The 18,997-nt window shown below is 38.6% G+C and overlaps 2 protein-coding genes across 2 annotated transcripts; both read right to left on the bottom strand.

The window, feature by feature from the left end:
- Positions 1-1,854: 1,854 nt before the first annotated feature.
- LOC147544505 (peroxidase 60-like) lies at positions 1,855-3,735 on the bottom strand. The gene is made up of 4 exons (XM_086634722.1): positions 3,443-3,735; positions 2,858-3,037; positions 2,568-2,733; positions 1,855-2,459 (listed from the first exon to the last, which is right to left on the bottom strand). The coding sequence occupies exons 1-4, from the start codon at positions 3,665-3,667 to the stop codon at positions 2,071-2,073; spliced, it is 960 nt and encodes a 319-aa protein (XP_086490848.1). The 5' UTR covers positions 3,668-3,735; the 3' UTR covers positions 1,855-2,070.
- A 5,351-nt stretch (positions 3,736-9,086) lies between these two features.
- On the bottom strand, positions 9,087-17,247 carry LOC147544504 (cytochrome c oxidase subunit 6b-3-like). Its single transcript, XM_086637002.1, has 4 exons — positions 17,015-17,247; positions 16,825-16,916; positions 9,539-9,620; positions 9,087-9,363 (listed from the first exon to the last, which is right to left on the bottom strand). The coding sequence occupies exons 1-4, from the start codon at positions 17,165-17,167 to the stop codon at positions 9,343-9,345; spliced, it is 348 nt and encodes a 115-aa protein (XP_086493128.1). The 5' UTR covers positions 17,168-17,247; the 3' UTR covers positions 9,087-9,342.
- Positions 17,248-18,997: the final 1,750 nt, after the last annotated feature.

Here is an 18,997-nt window from a genome sequence, read left to right as displayed (position 1 = left end):
TACATATAGTTACGTTGCTCTACTACCAACATTTCTTTTATTTTGTGTTACACAGGGTTGGTGAAGAAACGAAGCTTTATCTTACAAGTCAAGTGTAATTTGTAAAGAATAAATTGTTTCTTACTCAAAAAATATGTAATATTTGTTTGGCATTAGTTTGAGTTAACTTTCTGTATCCATAATTTTTATCAATTTTGTATTAGTGAAACTCTGTGCAAAATTTAAATTTTAGGTATCGAAATTTACATTAGATTATACTTGCATAAGTTGATATGTAATTAATTTTATAATGTATAAATGGAGGATAGTTATTATCTGTTTCATTACTATCTTAATGGCGGATAGTTATTATCAGTTTATCTTCACCTTGTTGTCATTGGGTAACTATTGTACTTCTTTTTCTTATTTTTTTTCATTAATCAAAATTATATTCAGCTTTAAATTTTTCCGTACAATCTAACTTTTCAAAATGTTGAAAAAAAAAAACGGTTCAAATGATAACCACGATCTTCCTTTGCAACAAGAAAAGAACATGATCTTACATGTTGCTCACAAATAAGTATTCAAAACATTTTAACAACTTACAACTTTTGTTCAATTTTTTTCCGAGAAAATTTGTAATATTGGAGATCTTGAATCTATAATTGCTTTTCTCTTCTAACGCAAGGTAATTTTTGGCTTCGTCATTTTACTATTAACTAGGTATCTCCCGCGTCCTGCGGGCACAGTTAATCCCGTCGGGCTTACGCCAGTCGTGGTCGAAAATTTTCAGAATACAAGCACGGTGAGTTCAAGCATTCCCTCGGATGCACGTTGCTGTCTACGTAAATCGTCGTCCGACGTCACACGGGCGAAGCGAAAACCTAGACGTGCAAGCACCACATAATATTTAAATAGGCAAAAAAAGTGCTAGCACGTCTAGGTTTTCGCTTGGTCCGTGTGACGTCGGACGACGATTTACATAGACAACGTAGTACGTGCATCCGAGGGAATGCTTGAACCCACCGTGCTTGTACTCTAAAAATTTTCGACCACGACTGGCGTAAGCTCGACGGCCTGCAGGGCGCGGGAGATACCTAGTACATTTATAATATACCTCCTATCTCTCTCAATGTTCGTGTATATACAAAGGCAATAATGATAGTCCCACATTGCTCGCAAGAGCGTCCAGAGACTGGGCTATAGGTGTACGCTCAAACTTAGTAAGTACTGAAACCTTTTGGGTAGGCTTGTGGTGCCTTCGCCAAGAACAAAACTCCGTACCTGTGTGAAGTGGTTAAAGTGGGGACAATATCGACAACTGCTAAGGTTTTGGCGTTACAGTTACAAATTCAAAATAAATTAAAGATGTGATCACTAACTTCAAAAAAGTTTCACTCAAAAATTTTATGACAATGATACTCTAATTTTAATGAACTCTTTTTAACAATGTGAATATCGTTCAAAATTAGTTACGCACCTAAAATGGAATCTTCATATGTCGTTGGCCAGTAATAGTTAAGGTACTTACACAATATATGATCACATTTTTGCTATTGACTTCGGACCACTAAAAACTCAGGACCGTCTCTGAAACATTTAAGCCTAATTTTACTTCACCCTTCATCAGATTTTACCATCTTCAACAATGATGTTGGCACATTTTCTCTCTCTAAAGAATGAGTAACTAGAAAAGAAAAATCTAGGGCTTAAGGACCTTATGGCAAGAGGAAATACATATCGTGCAAACTAATATTTTATTTTTATAGAGGATAATTTAAAAATTCAAAATTTGGGGATAAAATTTTTGCCCATATGGGACATTTGTTTGTCCTATGTTAACCACCTTCCTTAGTCACCCTTTCAAGTTCATAATAATAAATTTCAACTTTTATTGTCTTATAATATAATACATAATTTAGTATTAATATTTTACAAACCCGTCGTAAAAATCCAAAGAAAATAACGAAAAAAACGATAATACGATGAATAAATCGTTTTAGCCCATTTGGGTTTCTCTAAATAATCATAAGAAGTCCAGTTAAAATTTCTCAGTATTGGAAGAACTCCGAATATGGATATTGAACGCATTTAACGCTTATTGATCGCACTGCAAGTTTTCCGAATTTGTCCTTTCTTCCCAGTAAGAACATCAACAGCACCCAACTTTACCATAGCTCTACCAAATTGAATAGGAAAACTTATATCCACAGCAGCTAACATTGAGACTTGGAGTTTAGTTGATTGATCCAAGGCTAGTGCTTGATCAATTTCGAGTATTCCTCTGTTCATTTTAATTTGCTTGTAGAAATCGTTATCAACTTTTAAAGCACTCGAAGGATTTTGGTCTAAATCTACCGTGTTACCACTGTTTCCGGAGCATTTCCTTTTCAATTCTTGGGCTAGAGTCCGGTCCATGTTCGGATCTTGGAGCCGATCTTGTACAAAAAAACAACTTGCAACACCTACAGTGTGCCCGCCTAGAAATACATGACATTATAAGATATTATCGCGTGACTATAATTATACATACGATATGTCATTTTTATACATAACGGAATTATGGAAATCGATATATAATTACTCACCAAGGAGAACAACCATGTCATTTTTAGTAAGTTTTTTCTTCTTGAATAAAGCAATGGAATCAGAGACTGAAATTGAAGGACCAGGAAGATCTACATTGGTAGCAAGGGAAATATTACCATCCCTCCTTCCTGTTTCTACTTCATATCTTGAGAACATACCACCACTCTACAATGTTAAAACCATATCAATTATTCAATATACGCCCGATTTATCGGATTTTAAGAAACCGGAACCTCAAATCCCCCAACATGTGAAACATTGCTTAGTACAAACGAAAAAGATTACATACCAAAGCGACAGCATCTCTTGTAGCAATGGCAATGATATCAGCACATGAAACTACTTCAGGGCAAGCATTTTCAACAGCCGTCTTTGCTTGGTCGATAAGGTCGAAACCTCTCACACTAAGGTTAGGAGGTGCAGTTCTTTCAGTATCGGTACCCTTTAGAAGCAATGAAGCGTCACACCCCTTCGTTAACAAGTACATATATATTAGTTAGCTAATCATACATATCAAACCGGAGTACTACTGAAAGACGATTGACTAGTAACGAATAATAATAATGAAAATGTCCCTCTATATATGATTTTATTTTTAAGATAATATCATTTTTAGCCGTCAGAAAACACTGACATAATTATATTATATATAGTTAGTGTATAAATAGAAGTGAGTTCTTATGTATGAGTTGCATGGACCGATTCGAGAGCACAATTGTGGAGAATAATGATGTAGCTCCTAGGGCTTTTCACTATGGAGGTACTTAAGTCGTGACATTTTCGAATAGACCACGTAAAATATCTGATGTTATTTACTTATTCAAATTTATTTGTCCCATTCATCAAAGATAGTAAAATTCTTCAATATACTTACTGAAACAAAACAATCATGAAATTGCATTCGTAGAAGAGCAGCAACGATTGACTTGTCATTGTCGAATCGTTTTTTCACGACACCTTGAATGATTGATTCGACATCTTGAGACCCACATTTTCCTCTATAAAAACCTACTCGCAATGCACCACCGTAAGATTTTGTCAACAAACTAAGCAAAATGAGAGCTAAAAACCCTAACTTTGCTACTGCAAACCCCTTCATTTTTTAGAAACAAATTAAAGATGTAGAAGTACACTTGAAGATAGATAGTTTGGATGGACGATATGTTCTTGAGGGTATCCATTGTGATCATTTATATAAGAGTAAGAATTTGATCATGGACTGCACGATCAATTTTTCAATTAGATGAGTTGGTGCATATGCATGCACAATTTCCATGCATTGAGAACAAATTCTTACTTGAATTATCTTCAAGATATGATTCTATGTCTTGTCTTAAATCTATTTTGTTTAATGAGTTTGACCTATCCTTTGATCGCATTAAATTACTGTTAAAAGTTAATTAGCTTGTAATCAAATTGTGATGTTTGGTTTGGAAGAAAGAAAAAAAGATTTCAAACATTCAAGTCAAAACAAAATAGCACTTCAAAGAGAAAATTAGTAGGCAATGAAAGATATGTGCCGGTTGTTATATGTTTATTTTGAAAAATTACCCGTGAATTTGGGGAAATAAGAAGATTATCCGAGGTGCAAAGACCTTATAAAAAACTGGTCAACTTTAGTTGACTAATTATTTTCAAATTGTTACGATAAAATAAGTTTAAGTGAAATACCTTTTGCTTTTTCTTTTTGTTCTCCACAACTCCATCACCATTTTTTATCTATTCCTGTAATAGTCGTCGACAGACAACCATTATCGAAAACTTTCAATCTTTTTAAGAATATTTCTTCTCTTCCGTCCACATTCGACCACCACAACTATTGTTTCTCTCTCTTTTCCTTCTTCTTTTTCTCTTCTCCTTCCTCTCCCCTTTTCTTCTATCTCCAGTGGTTCTGTCGAAGGGGATTTTCTCTTCACCGAAAACGGTGGTTTGGGGGACTCCCAAACAAGGGTGGTTTGGGAGTCCCCAAACTAGCGAACTGGTTGGGGAAAATCCCCAACCAGTCGGTACTGGTTTGAGGGGATTTCCGAAACCAGTACCTACTAGTTGGAATTTCTCCCCAACCAGTACCTAGTTTGGTTCCGAGGATTTTTCCCCAACCAGTACCTGGTCTGGTTTGGGGGATTTTCCCCAACCAGACCAGTTTTCCGGCGACAGAGATCCCTCCCTTCACTGAATAATATAAAGAGGAAATAAGGAATGACCTGAGGTGATAGATGGAGAAAATCTGTGGCAGTGGTCGGAGTTGGTTGTAGAAATAAAGAAGAAGAAGATGAAACATTTGTTTCCCTTTAAAATTTGCACCCTAGAAAAATCGTCAAAATTCACATCTTCCATTTAAAATTTTCCACCCCAGATAATTTTCTTATTTCCCCAAATCATCATGCATCATTAGAGCGCAATAAACAAAATACACCTTAATGATACAATGCAATAGACAACTCATATACAACAAGTAAAAGATCTTATACCGAAATTTACTCTCATCAAGTTCTCTTATATCTCCATAGCAAACAACAATCTAGCTGACAAACTACCAAAAAGGACCACAAAAAAACAGGGCAACTGTAACGCCCCAAGCCTTAGCAGTTATCGATATTGTCCCCGCTTTAACCACCTCACACAGGTACGGGGTTTTGTCCTTGGCGAAGGCACTACAAGCCCACCCAAAAGGCCTCGGTACTTACTAAGCTTGAGCTTACACATATAGCCCAGTCTCTGGACACTCTTGTGAGCAATGTGGGACTATTACAATCCCCCACCCTCAGCGAAGAGCCGTCCTCGGCTCTGATACCACTTCTATTTTATGATGCTCAAGCCCACACTAACTTACTCTTCATATTAGGCCCAACCCCAAATTGACCTAGAGTTTTGTTATTTCCACCTAATTTGATATATATAGAAAATAGGGGTGTTACAGCAACAGATTCAGGAAATGCATTCCAAATTTTATTTCTAACACCCATACTCTTCTTTATTAGTAATATATGTGATATGTCTATCTTCAACTACAAAAATACTATATGATATGCAGATAGATAAATTACAATCACGCAACCGTCAAGTATTTTAGAAAAGTTACAAATTTCGGGTTATAAAAAGTGATAAAAATTATTTAGTAGGTTATGAAACTTCTTTTTATTTATTTAGAATAATATTCAATAGTAATACATTGTTGTAACTTGTAAGTTAGTTTAGTGAACCACTTAGTCCAAAACAAAAGATGAGAACATGAAAATATAAGAATTTAGAAAACTCTAAAACATTAGTGTCTGAAATTTTGCCAAGGCGAGAACATCGAAAAGGTTATAACATTTTTACTTGTATTTTAATTTTAATTTATTTTTTCTGTCAAAGCAAATCATCCCTTTTCCATTAATTGGAACGTGACATAGATACCATGAATTTACACACATGGAACAGCCTGTAGGTTTCTAATTAATTCATTTTAGTTGAACTATTATTATGAACAGTGTGCCATTATTTTGGGACATATTGACCTTTTTTATATAAAATAAGTGAGGAAATTTGAAAATTCTACCGACCAATTAAGAGAAAATAATACTGATGTTGTTTCAACTCTCTGGAGAGGAAGTAATGCATGAGTCTAACACCATTCTGACTTGATTCACTTTTTCTATTCCTACTCTGATTTCGAAGTATTCCAACACCCTTCCAAAGTTGGAGAATGGGAAGAAATTTGACACAAGCACATTAGAAACAAATCGATATATGCATGGCTTCGTAAATATTTTAGCTACCTGATCAGAGGAGAAAATACGAGTCTTCTCAAGAAGACTAGATTCAAGTTTCTCACGAATATGAGTTGGTATAGTAGGCGCTAAGATCATAAACTCCATCATTTGGTTGACAACCTCTGCAGGATTGAAGAATACTGTTCGGTTGATAGTTTTTATCTCCTCAGTGGTTGCAAGAACCAAACCTCTTCGAGTCTAAGACTTGCCTTTCTAATTGCTTTAACCACCTCCTCCACCTCTATTGCCAAATCAACAGCCACGACCACCTCGCATCAGAAGTAGTGGATCGACTGTGAGATGGGACATGTTTTACAAACACAACTCACACGTAAATAACAAAGGGAGAAGTTGAGAGAATGGAGAGTGATTCCTCCCCGTTTCGATTGCAAGCACAGGAGCTCGCAGAATAATCATAACCTAAGCCTCATAAAATATGTAAAACGCCAGTTCGAAGCCGGGCACCGACATATGAGAGGCAGCAACGGCATCAAAAATCTCCTTAGTTTTAGCTACAAAATCAGAACACAGACGAAACAGTTTTTTCATAAGGTTTGCGGGAGAAGAAGTTGCGACTTATTGGCATTATTATTGTGAAAATGGTGCCACAGGGAGAAAGGGCATCTAGCAACCAAGAATAAAATGTCTAGTTCTTTTCTACTGATTAGCAATTGATTTTGAGTTGAATGACCACGAACTTAACATGGTATCAGAACTAGCCCACACGTGATAAGTCACAAGTGCTCCACGTCACCCGAAACAAAAAAAAAAACAAGTTTTAGGTCAACCACGAGGGCGTGTAGGAATAGTCCAACATGGAAGAAGAGGTAACTAGCAACCACAAAAATATTTTTTACATCTGTTCCATTTATTGCCAATTGGTTTTGAGTTGGATGACCACAAACTTAACAATTATGAACCAAAAATCAAGTACAAAACTACCTAGAGGCACCGAACTCAGTCGTAAAGTCGTATTTAACCAACTCACGAGGGTTTGATTGATCATAGTCCATTGCATAAAATCTGGCTTAAAATATTCATATTTAAGGTTTCATCAGAGATCTGGGTAGGAAGAGCAGCAGCTATATATGACATGCATGGGATGAAACATATGTTGCTCAAAATTGAATGTGAAAGTTCTCGCGTGTTTATAGATTAGAAGATACAAACTAAAATAATGAACACAATAGTTTATGTGGTTCGGTCGGAGGATCACGACCTACGTCCACGGAGAAAGCCATTAATGGCTGCTTTATATTAACTCCACAATCATTGGATTGATTGATGACAGACTCGAAGACTCAATGTAACTCAATGAATTTAATACATAGAGGTCACTTTTATTTATAGAGTGACTTGGGTATCTTAGTTTCCTAAGACTCTATCTAGGATAAATACAAATAATATCTTCAAATATCTTGAACGGTTGATTTTGATATCTTTGGATCTCGATCTATCTCGATCCTTATAATCTAATATTGAAGTTTCCGTTTTGTTCTAGTACAATAGCAGACAAAGAAGGACACCACTTTGGAGAAAGCAGAAATGTTTCCGGAGAAGACGGTGAAAAACAAAAAAAAAAAAGAAACCAGACGCACCTTAACGTCGTCGGCAGAAAGTCCCCGGCCGAGTATTGTCGGCGACGGCCGACGACATCATCATCTTCTCTATCTCTCCCCTCTCTCTCTCTCTTTTGTTTCTCTTTCTTCTCTTTTTCTTTTCTTTCTTCTCTCGATCTCCGGCGAAGGGGAGGAGCCCCTTCGCCGGAGATGGAGAGCAGGAGTAAAAAAAATGTCTTCGGAGATGGTGAAAGTCGTCGGAGATGGTGGTGGTAGGTGAAAGGAAGAAAAAGCTGAAAAAGTTTTGGTTGTTTGGGAGAAATAAAAAGAGTTATTTCTCAAATGGCCCCCAACTTTGTGAGCAGCTTCCTGCCTGGCCCCCTACATTAGCAAAAATACCCATATTACCCATATGGCTCCCTTTTTTAATTATCTTTAACTTTCCGTTACTCTCTCTCCTCCATCTCATTTATTCTCTCTGCCGCATCATTAATCACGCCACATCATTGTGTTCACCGGCAGGAGTCGCCGGCCGACCAAATTTTCGGTCGACGACCTTCAATTTTTTATTCTCTCTTTTCTCTAAAAAATCTACTTTTTATTTCCTCTCTCTCTGTCTAAACTCCGGCGAAGGGGGTTTCCCTTCACCGGAGGTCTGTCGAACAGACCATTGAAGGTCTCAGATCATGGTCTCTTCATCACGATGATGTGGCAGAGAGAGGAAATGAGATGGAAGATAGAGAGTAACGAAAAGTTAAAGATAACTGAAAAAAGGGGTCATATAGGTATTTTTGTTAAAGTAGGGACCAGGCAGGAAGCTGGTCACAAAGTTGGGGGCACCCAGATAGAAAAGTCTATTTTTTTTTTCCACCCAAAACTTCAAACCCCGAAAAATTTCTTAAACTTCAAACCCCGAAAAATTTCTTTACTTTCCCGCAACACCGACCAAAAAGAAATACTCCCTACAATTTGGTGACCAAAAAGAAATACTCCCTACAATTTGGTGCATATCCACTTGTAGTAGTGAAAAAAAGTACAGCCTTTCTAAATTTGGTGACATAACCAAAAAGTTGGCCTGGGTATCGGCGACTAAAATCAGAACTAGTTTAATTGTACTCCCTGCTGGCCTTTCGCACGGCAAGAACTCTAAACTTCAGCATCCGAAGTAGATACCTAGTAACCTTTTTGTTGTGGTCGATAGTAATTTTTGGGAAACGCTACAGCCAAATCAGAAGTGGTTTTACATCAGAAAGCCTCCTAATCCTATCATACGTGGATAAAACCTACACAAAAACGGAGAAGAAAACAAAAACGGAGAAGAAAACCTAGCGTAAAACAAAACAAACACAACTTCGAGTGTTACATACTCCAAGATTCTGTCTAAAAGATCGAAGTTAACAACTTAAGATGACGGGCAACTTGAACATTCATAGAGGCCCAGGGAAAACTCCGAGCTCCCTCTACTCATTCCACTTCTCTATCTGCAATTCATCCCAAACGTAACTACGTAAGCGAAATAAAGCCAAACAATTAACGTATCTAAATATGTATACAGAATGTGTGTGTGTGTGTGTGTGTGCGGGCGTGCGCGAGTGTTCGAACACACATATATATGCGTTGATTAAGAGTATGAAGATTTTGAAACTGTTTATGTACCCACTCAGACGGACATAATGCCCGATAATAACGAGCAAATTTCTCGCACTCCTTTGCACCCTCTCCCTTTGCTCTGATACACCTGAAATCAATGTAAAAATATGAGAGATATGATATAGGGAATGAGATGATATTAGGGTTATGTATATGGATCGGCCACCCGATCCATATAACCCAGCCGACCAACCCGGTCGGCCAAGAGAGAGATCGGTCCCAACGGTCTCTATGTTCCAGAAGACTCCGCATTATATTTAGATAAACATCATATACTTGTAATCTTTATCCTAGATTTACCCTAATTGTATTTCATTAGTCTATAAATACATGTACCCTCATTGTTGTTAATACACAAGAGAAATATTAATCTCTACCTCTCTCTCTTCTTTACTATTGTGAAATATATTTCTATCATTCGACTAATACTCGAATTATCTGAACGATAATTCTCACTTGGTATAAGAGCCACTCGTTTTTTTTAACGATTTCGATCTTTCTCTTTAATCATCATGTCTGCACCTACTGAATCTGGTTCGGATTACAATCCAACCACTCCTCCACATTCTTCTGCAATCTATGATATTCATCATAGTGACTCTCCTACTACTATACTAATTACACCTCTTCTTTCCGGAGATAACTATGTCTCCTGGTCAAGAGGGATGAAGATGGCTTTAGGAGCCAAAGATAAGTTCGGGTTTGTCGATGGTTCAATCTCTAAACCGACAACCCCAGTTGATTTACATGCATGGGAGAGATGTAATGATCTCGTATCCAGTTGGTTAGTCACTCGGTTTCTCCTGATCTTCGTCAATCCATCTTATATGATGAATCTGCTGCTGAAATTTGGACAAATCTTTATGATAGATTCCATCAAACGAATGCACCAAAAATTTTTCAACTCAAACATGCAATCTCTTCAATGAAACAAGACGGATTAGACGTCTCTACTTACTTCACTAATCTTAAGTCTCACCAAGATGAGCTCCAATCTCTTTTTGCTATCGAACCATGTCAATGTGGTCACGGTAAAGCTTTAATTGATCAATCTAATCAGGATCGGGCCATGGAGTTTCTTCAAGGACTCCATGATCGCTTCGCTCCTACCCGAAGTCAGATACTTCTTATGGATCCCTTCCCGTCTGTTCTTAAAATTCACAGTATGGTTAAACATGAGGAGATCCAACAAAATCTCACCCACTCGGATATGGTCACCACCGACGCCGCCGCCTTAGCCGCCGGACAACCGTCGGGAGGACGTCTTGATAGGACCGACCGGCAAGACCGTCAACGACTGAAACAGGCTCGGCCTTATTGTGAACATTGCCACCAACATGGGCGCGTGAAGGATACATGCTACAAATTGCATGGCTATCCTCCACGTACCCGACAGACCCAGCCCGCCGACTCTGTCTTGACCGGTTCGGTCTCTGACCCGACAAAGCTGGGGGTGCCTTCAGCCACCACGATGACTCAAGACCAATACCATCACTTGGTTCGGTTATTTGAGAATAACCAAGCTGCTGCAAGCACCCTCCATATAGGCACCGATCCAACGGTCAACTTCATGGGTAAGTCTTCTTATATTCTTCCATGGATAATCGATTCGGGAGCCGCGAAAAATATATGCGCCTCCCTTTCATCTTTTTCGTCTTATACAAAGGCACCATCAAATTATTACGTCCGTTTACCGGATGGTTCACGTTCACAAGTTATTCACATTGATTCCGTTCCATTTTCTAAAGATTTTCATCTTCTTAATGTCTTACATATACCGACTTTTAAGTTTAATCTTATTTCGATTTCTGAAACCACTAAATCTCTTGATTGTGGTGTTTATTTTAACAAATCATCTTGTGTCTTTCAGGACACAAAAACGACAAGGACGATTGAACTTGGTGATCTTCATGACGGTCTCTATCACTTTCGCACGGAACTTAGGATTTTTTCACCTTTTCTTTCTAGTAGTTCTAGTAGTTTTGATTTATGGCATTGGAGACTTAGCCACCCGTCTTTAGAATGTTTGTCTTTTATTTCTTCTAAATATCCATGTATTAAGAATGGTTTAATCAATAAAGTTTCGTGTGATATATGTCCTCTCTCTAAACAACCACGTCTTTCTTTTCCTTCTAGTACATCTAAATCTTCTCGTATTTTTGAATTAATACACGCCGATATATGGGGTCCATTCAATATACCATCAACATCCGGTTGTCGCTATTTTCTCACATTAGTAGACGACTTTTCACGGTGTACTTGGCTTTATCTTATGCATTCCAAATCAGAAACTTTCAAACTTCTTTCTAAATTTGTGAATTACACCATTACTCAATTCCAATCTAACATTACAAACATGCGTTCCGGTAATAACAATCTCTTATTTCCGTCTTTACAAACGTTACGATCCGATAACAGCTCCGAATTTCTTTCCAATGAAATTCAAAATTTTCTTAATAATAAGGGTATTGTTCATCAAAGAAGTTGTATCTACACCCCTCAACAAAACGGGCTGGTAGAACGAAAACACCGTCACATCCTTGATGTGGCTAGGGCACTCCGCTTTCAAGCCAATCTTCCACTCAAATTTTGGGGAGAATGTGTTCTGACAGCGGTATACTTAATCAATAAAATTCCAATACCCGTCCTTCAAAGTCAATCACCTCATGAGATATTCATGGGCTCCCCCCTTCTCTTGACAACCTTCGGGTCTTTGGTTGTCTATGTTACGCTCACAATACCAAAATACGTCATAAAATGGATGCCCGCGCTTCTCCCGGCATATTCATTGGTTATCCTTACGCTCAAAAAGGTTATAGAATCTATGACCTCAATTCTCATAAGATTTACACATCTCGTCATGTTACTTTTCAAGAAAATCGATTTCCATTCGAGAAGCTTGATCAACAACCCTCTCGGCCATCACGACCGTTTTTATCCATATTGGATGACGGGACATTCACCTTTCTGCCGTCTCTGACTTACAGGCACCCACTGTTCAGCCGAACACGGGCCTAAACGATCCCAACAATCAGCTTCAGCCGACTCCCTCTCTATCGGCAACCAGGTCTGACTCATTGACTCCAACTTCTAGTCGACCTGTTGTTCCTACTACACAGGCACCCCCGTCCTCGGGTCCGCCTACCACAACCCCTGACCACACTTCGGTTCGCCCTCTGCAGGCACCCCCTGGTACGCTTAGTCAGGGATCTTCTCGGCCACTTCCGGCACACCCCTCTACGGGCACGCCTACACAGGCCCGTCTCCAGTCTCTATCGGCACCCCCCTCTTCGGGTGATCTTCCACAGGGTGCTGATCTCACCGACCAGCAGCCCGAAACCGTCCCGCCTCCTTCGACAGAAGTGTCTTCATCGATCTCTATGGGCGCCCCTCCTCCTAATCAGCGCCCGACACGTGATCGACGGCCTCCACCTCATCTGGCAGATTACGATTGTAACAATATCTCCCTGCCATATTCTAATTCTCGGTCGAATACCCCTTATCCCCTCATGGATTATCTCTCAGTCGCACCCTTTTCTAAAGACCACAGGATTCATGAAGAACCTACTTCCTTCAAAGAGGCTATGACTTCCCCTCATTGGAGGGAGGCCATGTCCACAGAAATCAAGGCCCTTGAATCAAACAATACTTGGACCTTGACTCCTCTTCCAGCTGGAAAGAAACCCATTGGGTGCAAATGGGTTTACAAAATCAATTTCAACGCTAATGGTTCAATCGAACGTTACAAAGCACGACTCGTAGCCAAAGGCTATACTCAGGTCGAAGGCCTTGACTACACTGATACCTTTGCCCCGTCGCAAAATTAGTAACAGTCAGGGTTCTTCTGTCCATTGCAGCAGTCAAGGGCTGGTCTCTCCACCAATTGGATGTCAACAACGCCTTTCTCCAAGGAGATTTGGACGAAGAAGTTTTTATGAAGTTACCACCTGGCTTTTCACCTCAGGGGGAGACACGTGTCTGCCGCCTTAAAAAATCTCTTTATGGCCTCAAATAGGCCTCTCGCCAGTGGTTTTCTAAGTTTTCCTCCGTACTACTGAAACGAGGTTTCGTGCAATCCCTCTCCGATTACTCTCTCTTTACATATCGCAGAGGTTCCACATCAATATATGTCTTGGTTTATGTTGATGACATCATAATCACAGGGAATAACAGTTCAGCCATATCCTCCCTCAAATCCTTCCTTAGCTCTGCCTTCTCTCTCTAAGACCTTGGACGTCTTAAATACTTCTTAGGTATTGAGGTATCCAGATCTTCTAAAGGCATATTTTTGTGTCAACGCAAGTATATTGTTGACATTCTCAAAGACTCGGGACTCACCGCTTCAAAAATTTCCCCTTTTCCTATGGATCAAAAATCTAAACTATCTACAACAGATGGTCAACCCCTAGAGGATCCCACAGTATATCGTCGCCTTATAGGCCGCCTTATTTATCTCACTGTGACTCGTCCGGACATTACTTTCACAGTCAACAGTCTTAGTCAATTCATGCAAGATCCTCGTTCCTCACACATGGATGCTGCACACCGAGTCTTGCGATATCTCAAAGGTTCCATTGGAAAAGGAATCTTACCCTCTTCTTCTAGTCGTCTTCTGGTTTCTGGTTTCTGTGATTCTGACTGGGCTGCCTGTCCCACAACCAGACGATCCACCACTGGTTATATCGCAGTGCTTGGGTCCAGCCCACTTTCTTGAAAATCCAAGAAACAACACACCATTGCTCGATCTTTCGCGGAAGCTGAATATCGGGCCATGACCACTCTCACTTGTGAGCTTCAATGGCTCAAATCTCTTCTCTCCGATCTAGGGATTGATCATTCTTCCCCCATGCCGGTTCACTGTGACAATCGTGCGGCTATTCACATTGCCGAGAATCCAGTTTTCATGAACGAACCAAACACATAGAGATCGACTGCCATCTGGTTCGTGAGAAGATTAAAAACAACTTGATTGTTCCAACATTTACTCCCTCCTCGGAACAACTCGCTAACATACTTACGAAGCCACTAGGTGCAGAAGCTTTCAACTCCATTATTGGCAAGTTGGGCATCATTGACATTCCTGCTCCAACGTGAGGGGGAGTATTAGGGTTATGTATATGGATCGGCCACCCAATCCATATAACCCAGTCGTCCAACCCGGTCGGCCAAGAGAGAGACCGGTCCTACCGGTCTATATTCAAGAAGACTCCGTATTATATTTAGATAAACATCATATACTTGTAATCTTTATCCTAGATTTACCCTAATTGTATTTCATTAGTCTATAAATACATGTAACCCTCATTGTTGTTAATACACAAGAGAAATATTAATCTCTACCTCTCTCTCTTCTTTACTATTGTGAAATATATTTCTATCATTCGACTAATACTCGAATTATCTGAACGATAATTCTCACAGATGAGAGGGAGAAATTAGAATTGAACTTCACATCGCATCAAATGACATATCAAATCAAAGGTGTGATTGATATTAGTACCTAAGAGACGAGCTAGCTATCTGGGTTCGTTATTTGCAAGAGTTTCCAGGCTTGCAACAACATTGGAAAAAATATTGGATTTTTCAATAATCAAAATACAAATATTTGAATTTTTAACCAAATAAAAACTAAACAAAATCTTACTTGTCTTTTTAATTTGGAAAATTTTAAAATTCATTCATCCGATGTTGATTTCAGCTTAGATGGTTAAAGTCTTGTGTTAATCTTTGGTAGATCCATGGTCATAGATTCAACTCCTACCAAAAGAATTAGGCTAGATACTTGAAATCAATGAGTCTAAAATCCTATATGGTTTGGTTAGATGAGAAAACGGCCACGGTTTTGGGGAATAAAGAAAATTATCGAGGTATAAAAAATTAGTCAATAAAAATTGATTTAGAGGGCATATTCCTATTTTAATCCAAAAATTGACTCCGTCAAACATCGCCCCTAATCTTCATCTTCTCTCTCTCTCTCACCATCTCTTTCACTCTCACTGACTATCTCTTTCAATCTCACTGACTATCTCTTTGTCGTTCCCACTCTAGATCTTTCTCTCTCTTTCATTGTAGATCACTCTCATCTCTCTTGTTGTAGACATATATCTCTCTTTGTCGTTCTCACTCTAGATCTTTCTCTCTCTTTAATTGTAGATCACTCTCATCTCTCTCGTTGTAGACATATCTCTTTGTAGATTAGTTTTTCTTTTTCTCTCTCGCAGGCTTTAGCTTTCTTTCTCGTAGCCTCTATATCGTTCTCTCTCTCTCTTGCAGTATGTATAGATCTCTCTGTAGAGTTCACAGAGTTCATGGCCACGAAACGTTTTGTGGCCACGAAATGGTCAGGGTCACAAACGAAATGTTTTGTGACCATGAAATGCTCGAAAGGTTTCGCCAAAATCCCTCCTCGAGGTCTGGTTCTGGCGAAGGGAACACTTCCCTTCACCGGAACAGTGTTTGTATGTAAGAGAGAGAAAAAACAAGGAGAGATCGATCAAGAAATAATGAAAGATCGAAAGAAAAAGCGTGAGAGATCGATCAAGAAAAAACGAAAGATTGAAAGGGAAACAGTGAGAGATCGAGAGACATAGATAGGTAAAGCAATAGAGAGATAGTGAGAGAGATAGTGAGAGAGGGGGAGAGACCAAGAGAGAGAGGGTAACAGTAAGTGAGAGAGGAGGCAATGGTATTCAAAATGGTGGTAGTGGGAAGTTGTGGTGGTGATGGTGATAGAGAAGATGAAGATTAGGAGACAAATGTTTGATCAGATTAATTTTTAGATTATTCCCCGGAGATTTTTCTTTATGCCCAAAGCCGCGACCATAAAAAAATATAAAAACGCCATTTAATTTCTTATTCTCTCGTATCATTAGGGTTCCCATACTCATCCCTTTTGATGGATACTTGAAGCCTCATATGATTGCATCTTTCAACATCAAACGGTGTAAAGTAACCAAACTATATAGGCACCCTGCCTAGCTGGTTGAAGTAAAGGAAGAAAGTAAAGAGCTCTTTTAGATTAGGTTTCAATATTTTTATGTACACAACTCTAATGCAAACACAACACCCACAATTATATCTTCTTCACCTAGGTAGTTTTGCTTGCTAGCTAGTCTTTACAAAAATTCATGGTTTATTATAAGAGTCCAACACTATAAAATAGTTTAGTATGTGGTGGATGGGCTCTTGTCATTCCATTTCCTTTTAGATTTCTAAATGAAAGACATAATCAATCTATACGGATCGTAATCACAAGAAGGACGTCATCAAAAGAACAAGAAGTTAGGGCTTACTTGTGGTATTCAATGTAACGAGTGTAGCAATGACGTGTTTGATTTGTGGTTGGAAAACGGTAATCGTATGGGGCTGTTTTTAGGTCGTCCACCTGCATCACAATAACAACCATGCATGGAGTAGAATTAATTTTGATCTAGTATTACCTAATGTGGGACTATTAACTAAGAAGGTAGAAAAAGTAGGTACGTTGATGATGGGGGAGTTGTCAGGAGGTGGAGGAGGAGATTGAGAGATGGAACCAGGTTCATGAGGTGGTCGAGGAGCTTGTTCACCTCTTGCTACTTTACTCACATCTCTTCCTCTCATCTTATCATGTTGATCCAAGTTAGATTCTGACATCTTCTCTCTCTCTCTAGATTTCACTTTCCTCTCTCTCTCTCTTTTCACAAATTCTTCAACCTTCTTCTCTCACTCTAGTTAATCAGCAGCTTCGGACAAGAGACATTCAAGAAGGACCCAAGTATGCAGCTATTTAGACACGTATACACTGTGTGTGGCATGACGTGTCACGTGTCATGTATAACGTCTTCTAATAAGCTTTGCCGTTATAAGATTTGGTGGATGTATTTTGTAGTCCAAAAACATTTGATTGTATGGAGGGTGGGCACAATTATAATTGCCCCTACTGCCATGAAGTAGAAAATTTAAATCATGCGTTGCTTCATTGTCTTTATGTTGGAACTATCTATTCTTACTTTAATATCCGTACTGACACTATTATTAATGTTAAAGATTGGATTCTGACATGAAAAGACTTAAATGGGGAATCTACGAATTTGAATGCAACGATCATATGGTTCATATGAAAAGCACGATGTGAAAAATGTTTCTAAAACGATTCTCAAACTCCCATGAATGTTATCATTAGAATCAAAGCAACACCCACAAAAATTATGAAACCAGAGAATACAACTACCAAAAAGAAAAAGGAACGTAGAAAGTGGACCCCCCAGTAGCACCATATCTTAAGATTAATGTTGCGCTTCTTTTACTATCCTAACAAACACTGCAGGTATTGGATGTATTATTCATGATGACCAGCCAAAGTTCATTTCGGCACTGTCAGATATAGTTAGAGGTCAAAACACATAAGAGTATGAATGCTTAGCAATTCAGAAAGCGATGCTATGGACAAGAGAACTTAATATTCAACATTTACATATTGAAAGCGACAACATGAACGTGATTACTCACGTCCAGAAATCCAGTAATCCCGTACAATGGCAACTATGAAGCAAATAGAGGAGATTACGCTCTTCATCAACTCTATTTTCTCTTATACGCCAAGGAACAACAGCAAAAAGGCAAACGCATTGGCTAGATGGAGTAGGAAGCACAATCAAAGACGAATCTGGAACGATGTTAATGTAACTAATTACAAAGAAGAACCAACAGTTTTCTTTCTTTTTTTTTAAAAGAAGAACCAACAGTTGAGTTCCAAGTGCATAGACCAATCTAGTAACTCACGTTTCTTGCTAAATACTACAAAAAAAAAAGTATCTGAAAACCCTAAAATTCAAACAGAGAGTCATATAAAAATTAGTCACAAACTACCGCTTTGGTAGTTTTGGTCAAGGGCTGCACTCATTAATTTAATAACAAGAAACTATCGGTCATTTCAACAGAAAAATAAAAGAAACTATGGGTCTATTTTTTTCCTTTGGCTTAAGAGGATGCATCCTAACATTAATAAGTCTATTAGGCCAAACTAGATTTACTAGTTTTTTTTGTAGAAGAAAAAACTTCCACAACAATTCCGCCAAACAAGATTTACAAGTCTTTGTAAAAGTCATTTTGTCTCCACAATTTTCATCCCTATTAACACAACACCCTCGTATAATAATGAAAAATTCTGGCTTTGAGACAATTAAAATAGACTTCGAAAAATAGAGATTTTCTCAATTAAGATTAACTTAGAGAAAATTTTTATTTTTGTCCAAAAATAAGCTTAATTATATTTTATCCCCTAATCTCCTTCTTCACCTTACCTCCACCACCACAACTTCTGACCATCACTATCACTTCCAACTATCGATCACCGAGCACCATCACCACCACCATACAAGCGTTTTTCTCTCTCTCCTCCCTCTCTCTCTCTCTCTATCTATATTTTCTTCTCTTTCTGTCATCTTCTCTCTTCATCTCGCTCTCTTTCTTATCCTCTCCTTA

The sequence above is a fragment of the Eschscholzia californica genome, unplaced genomic scaffold (genome assembly GCF_041429995.1).
Source record: "Eschscholzia californica isolate CP2 unplaced genomic scaffold, dmEscCali1.0.p SCAF_4, whole genome shotgun sequence".
Classification (NCBI taxonomy): Eukaryota; Viridiplantae; Streptophyta; class Magnoliopsida; order Ranunculales; family Papaveraceae; genus Eschscholzia; species Eschscholzia californica.
This window is presented reverse-complemented; position numbering and strand designations above follow the sequence as displayed.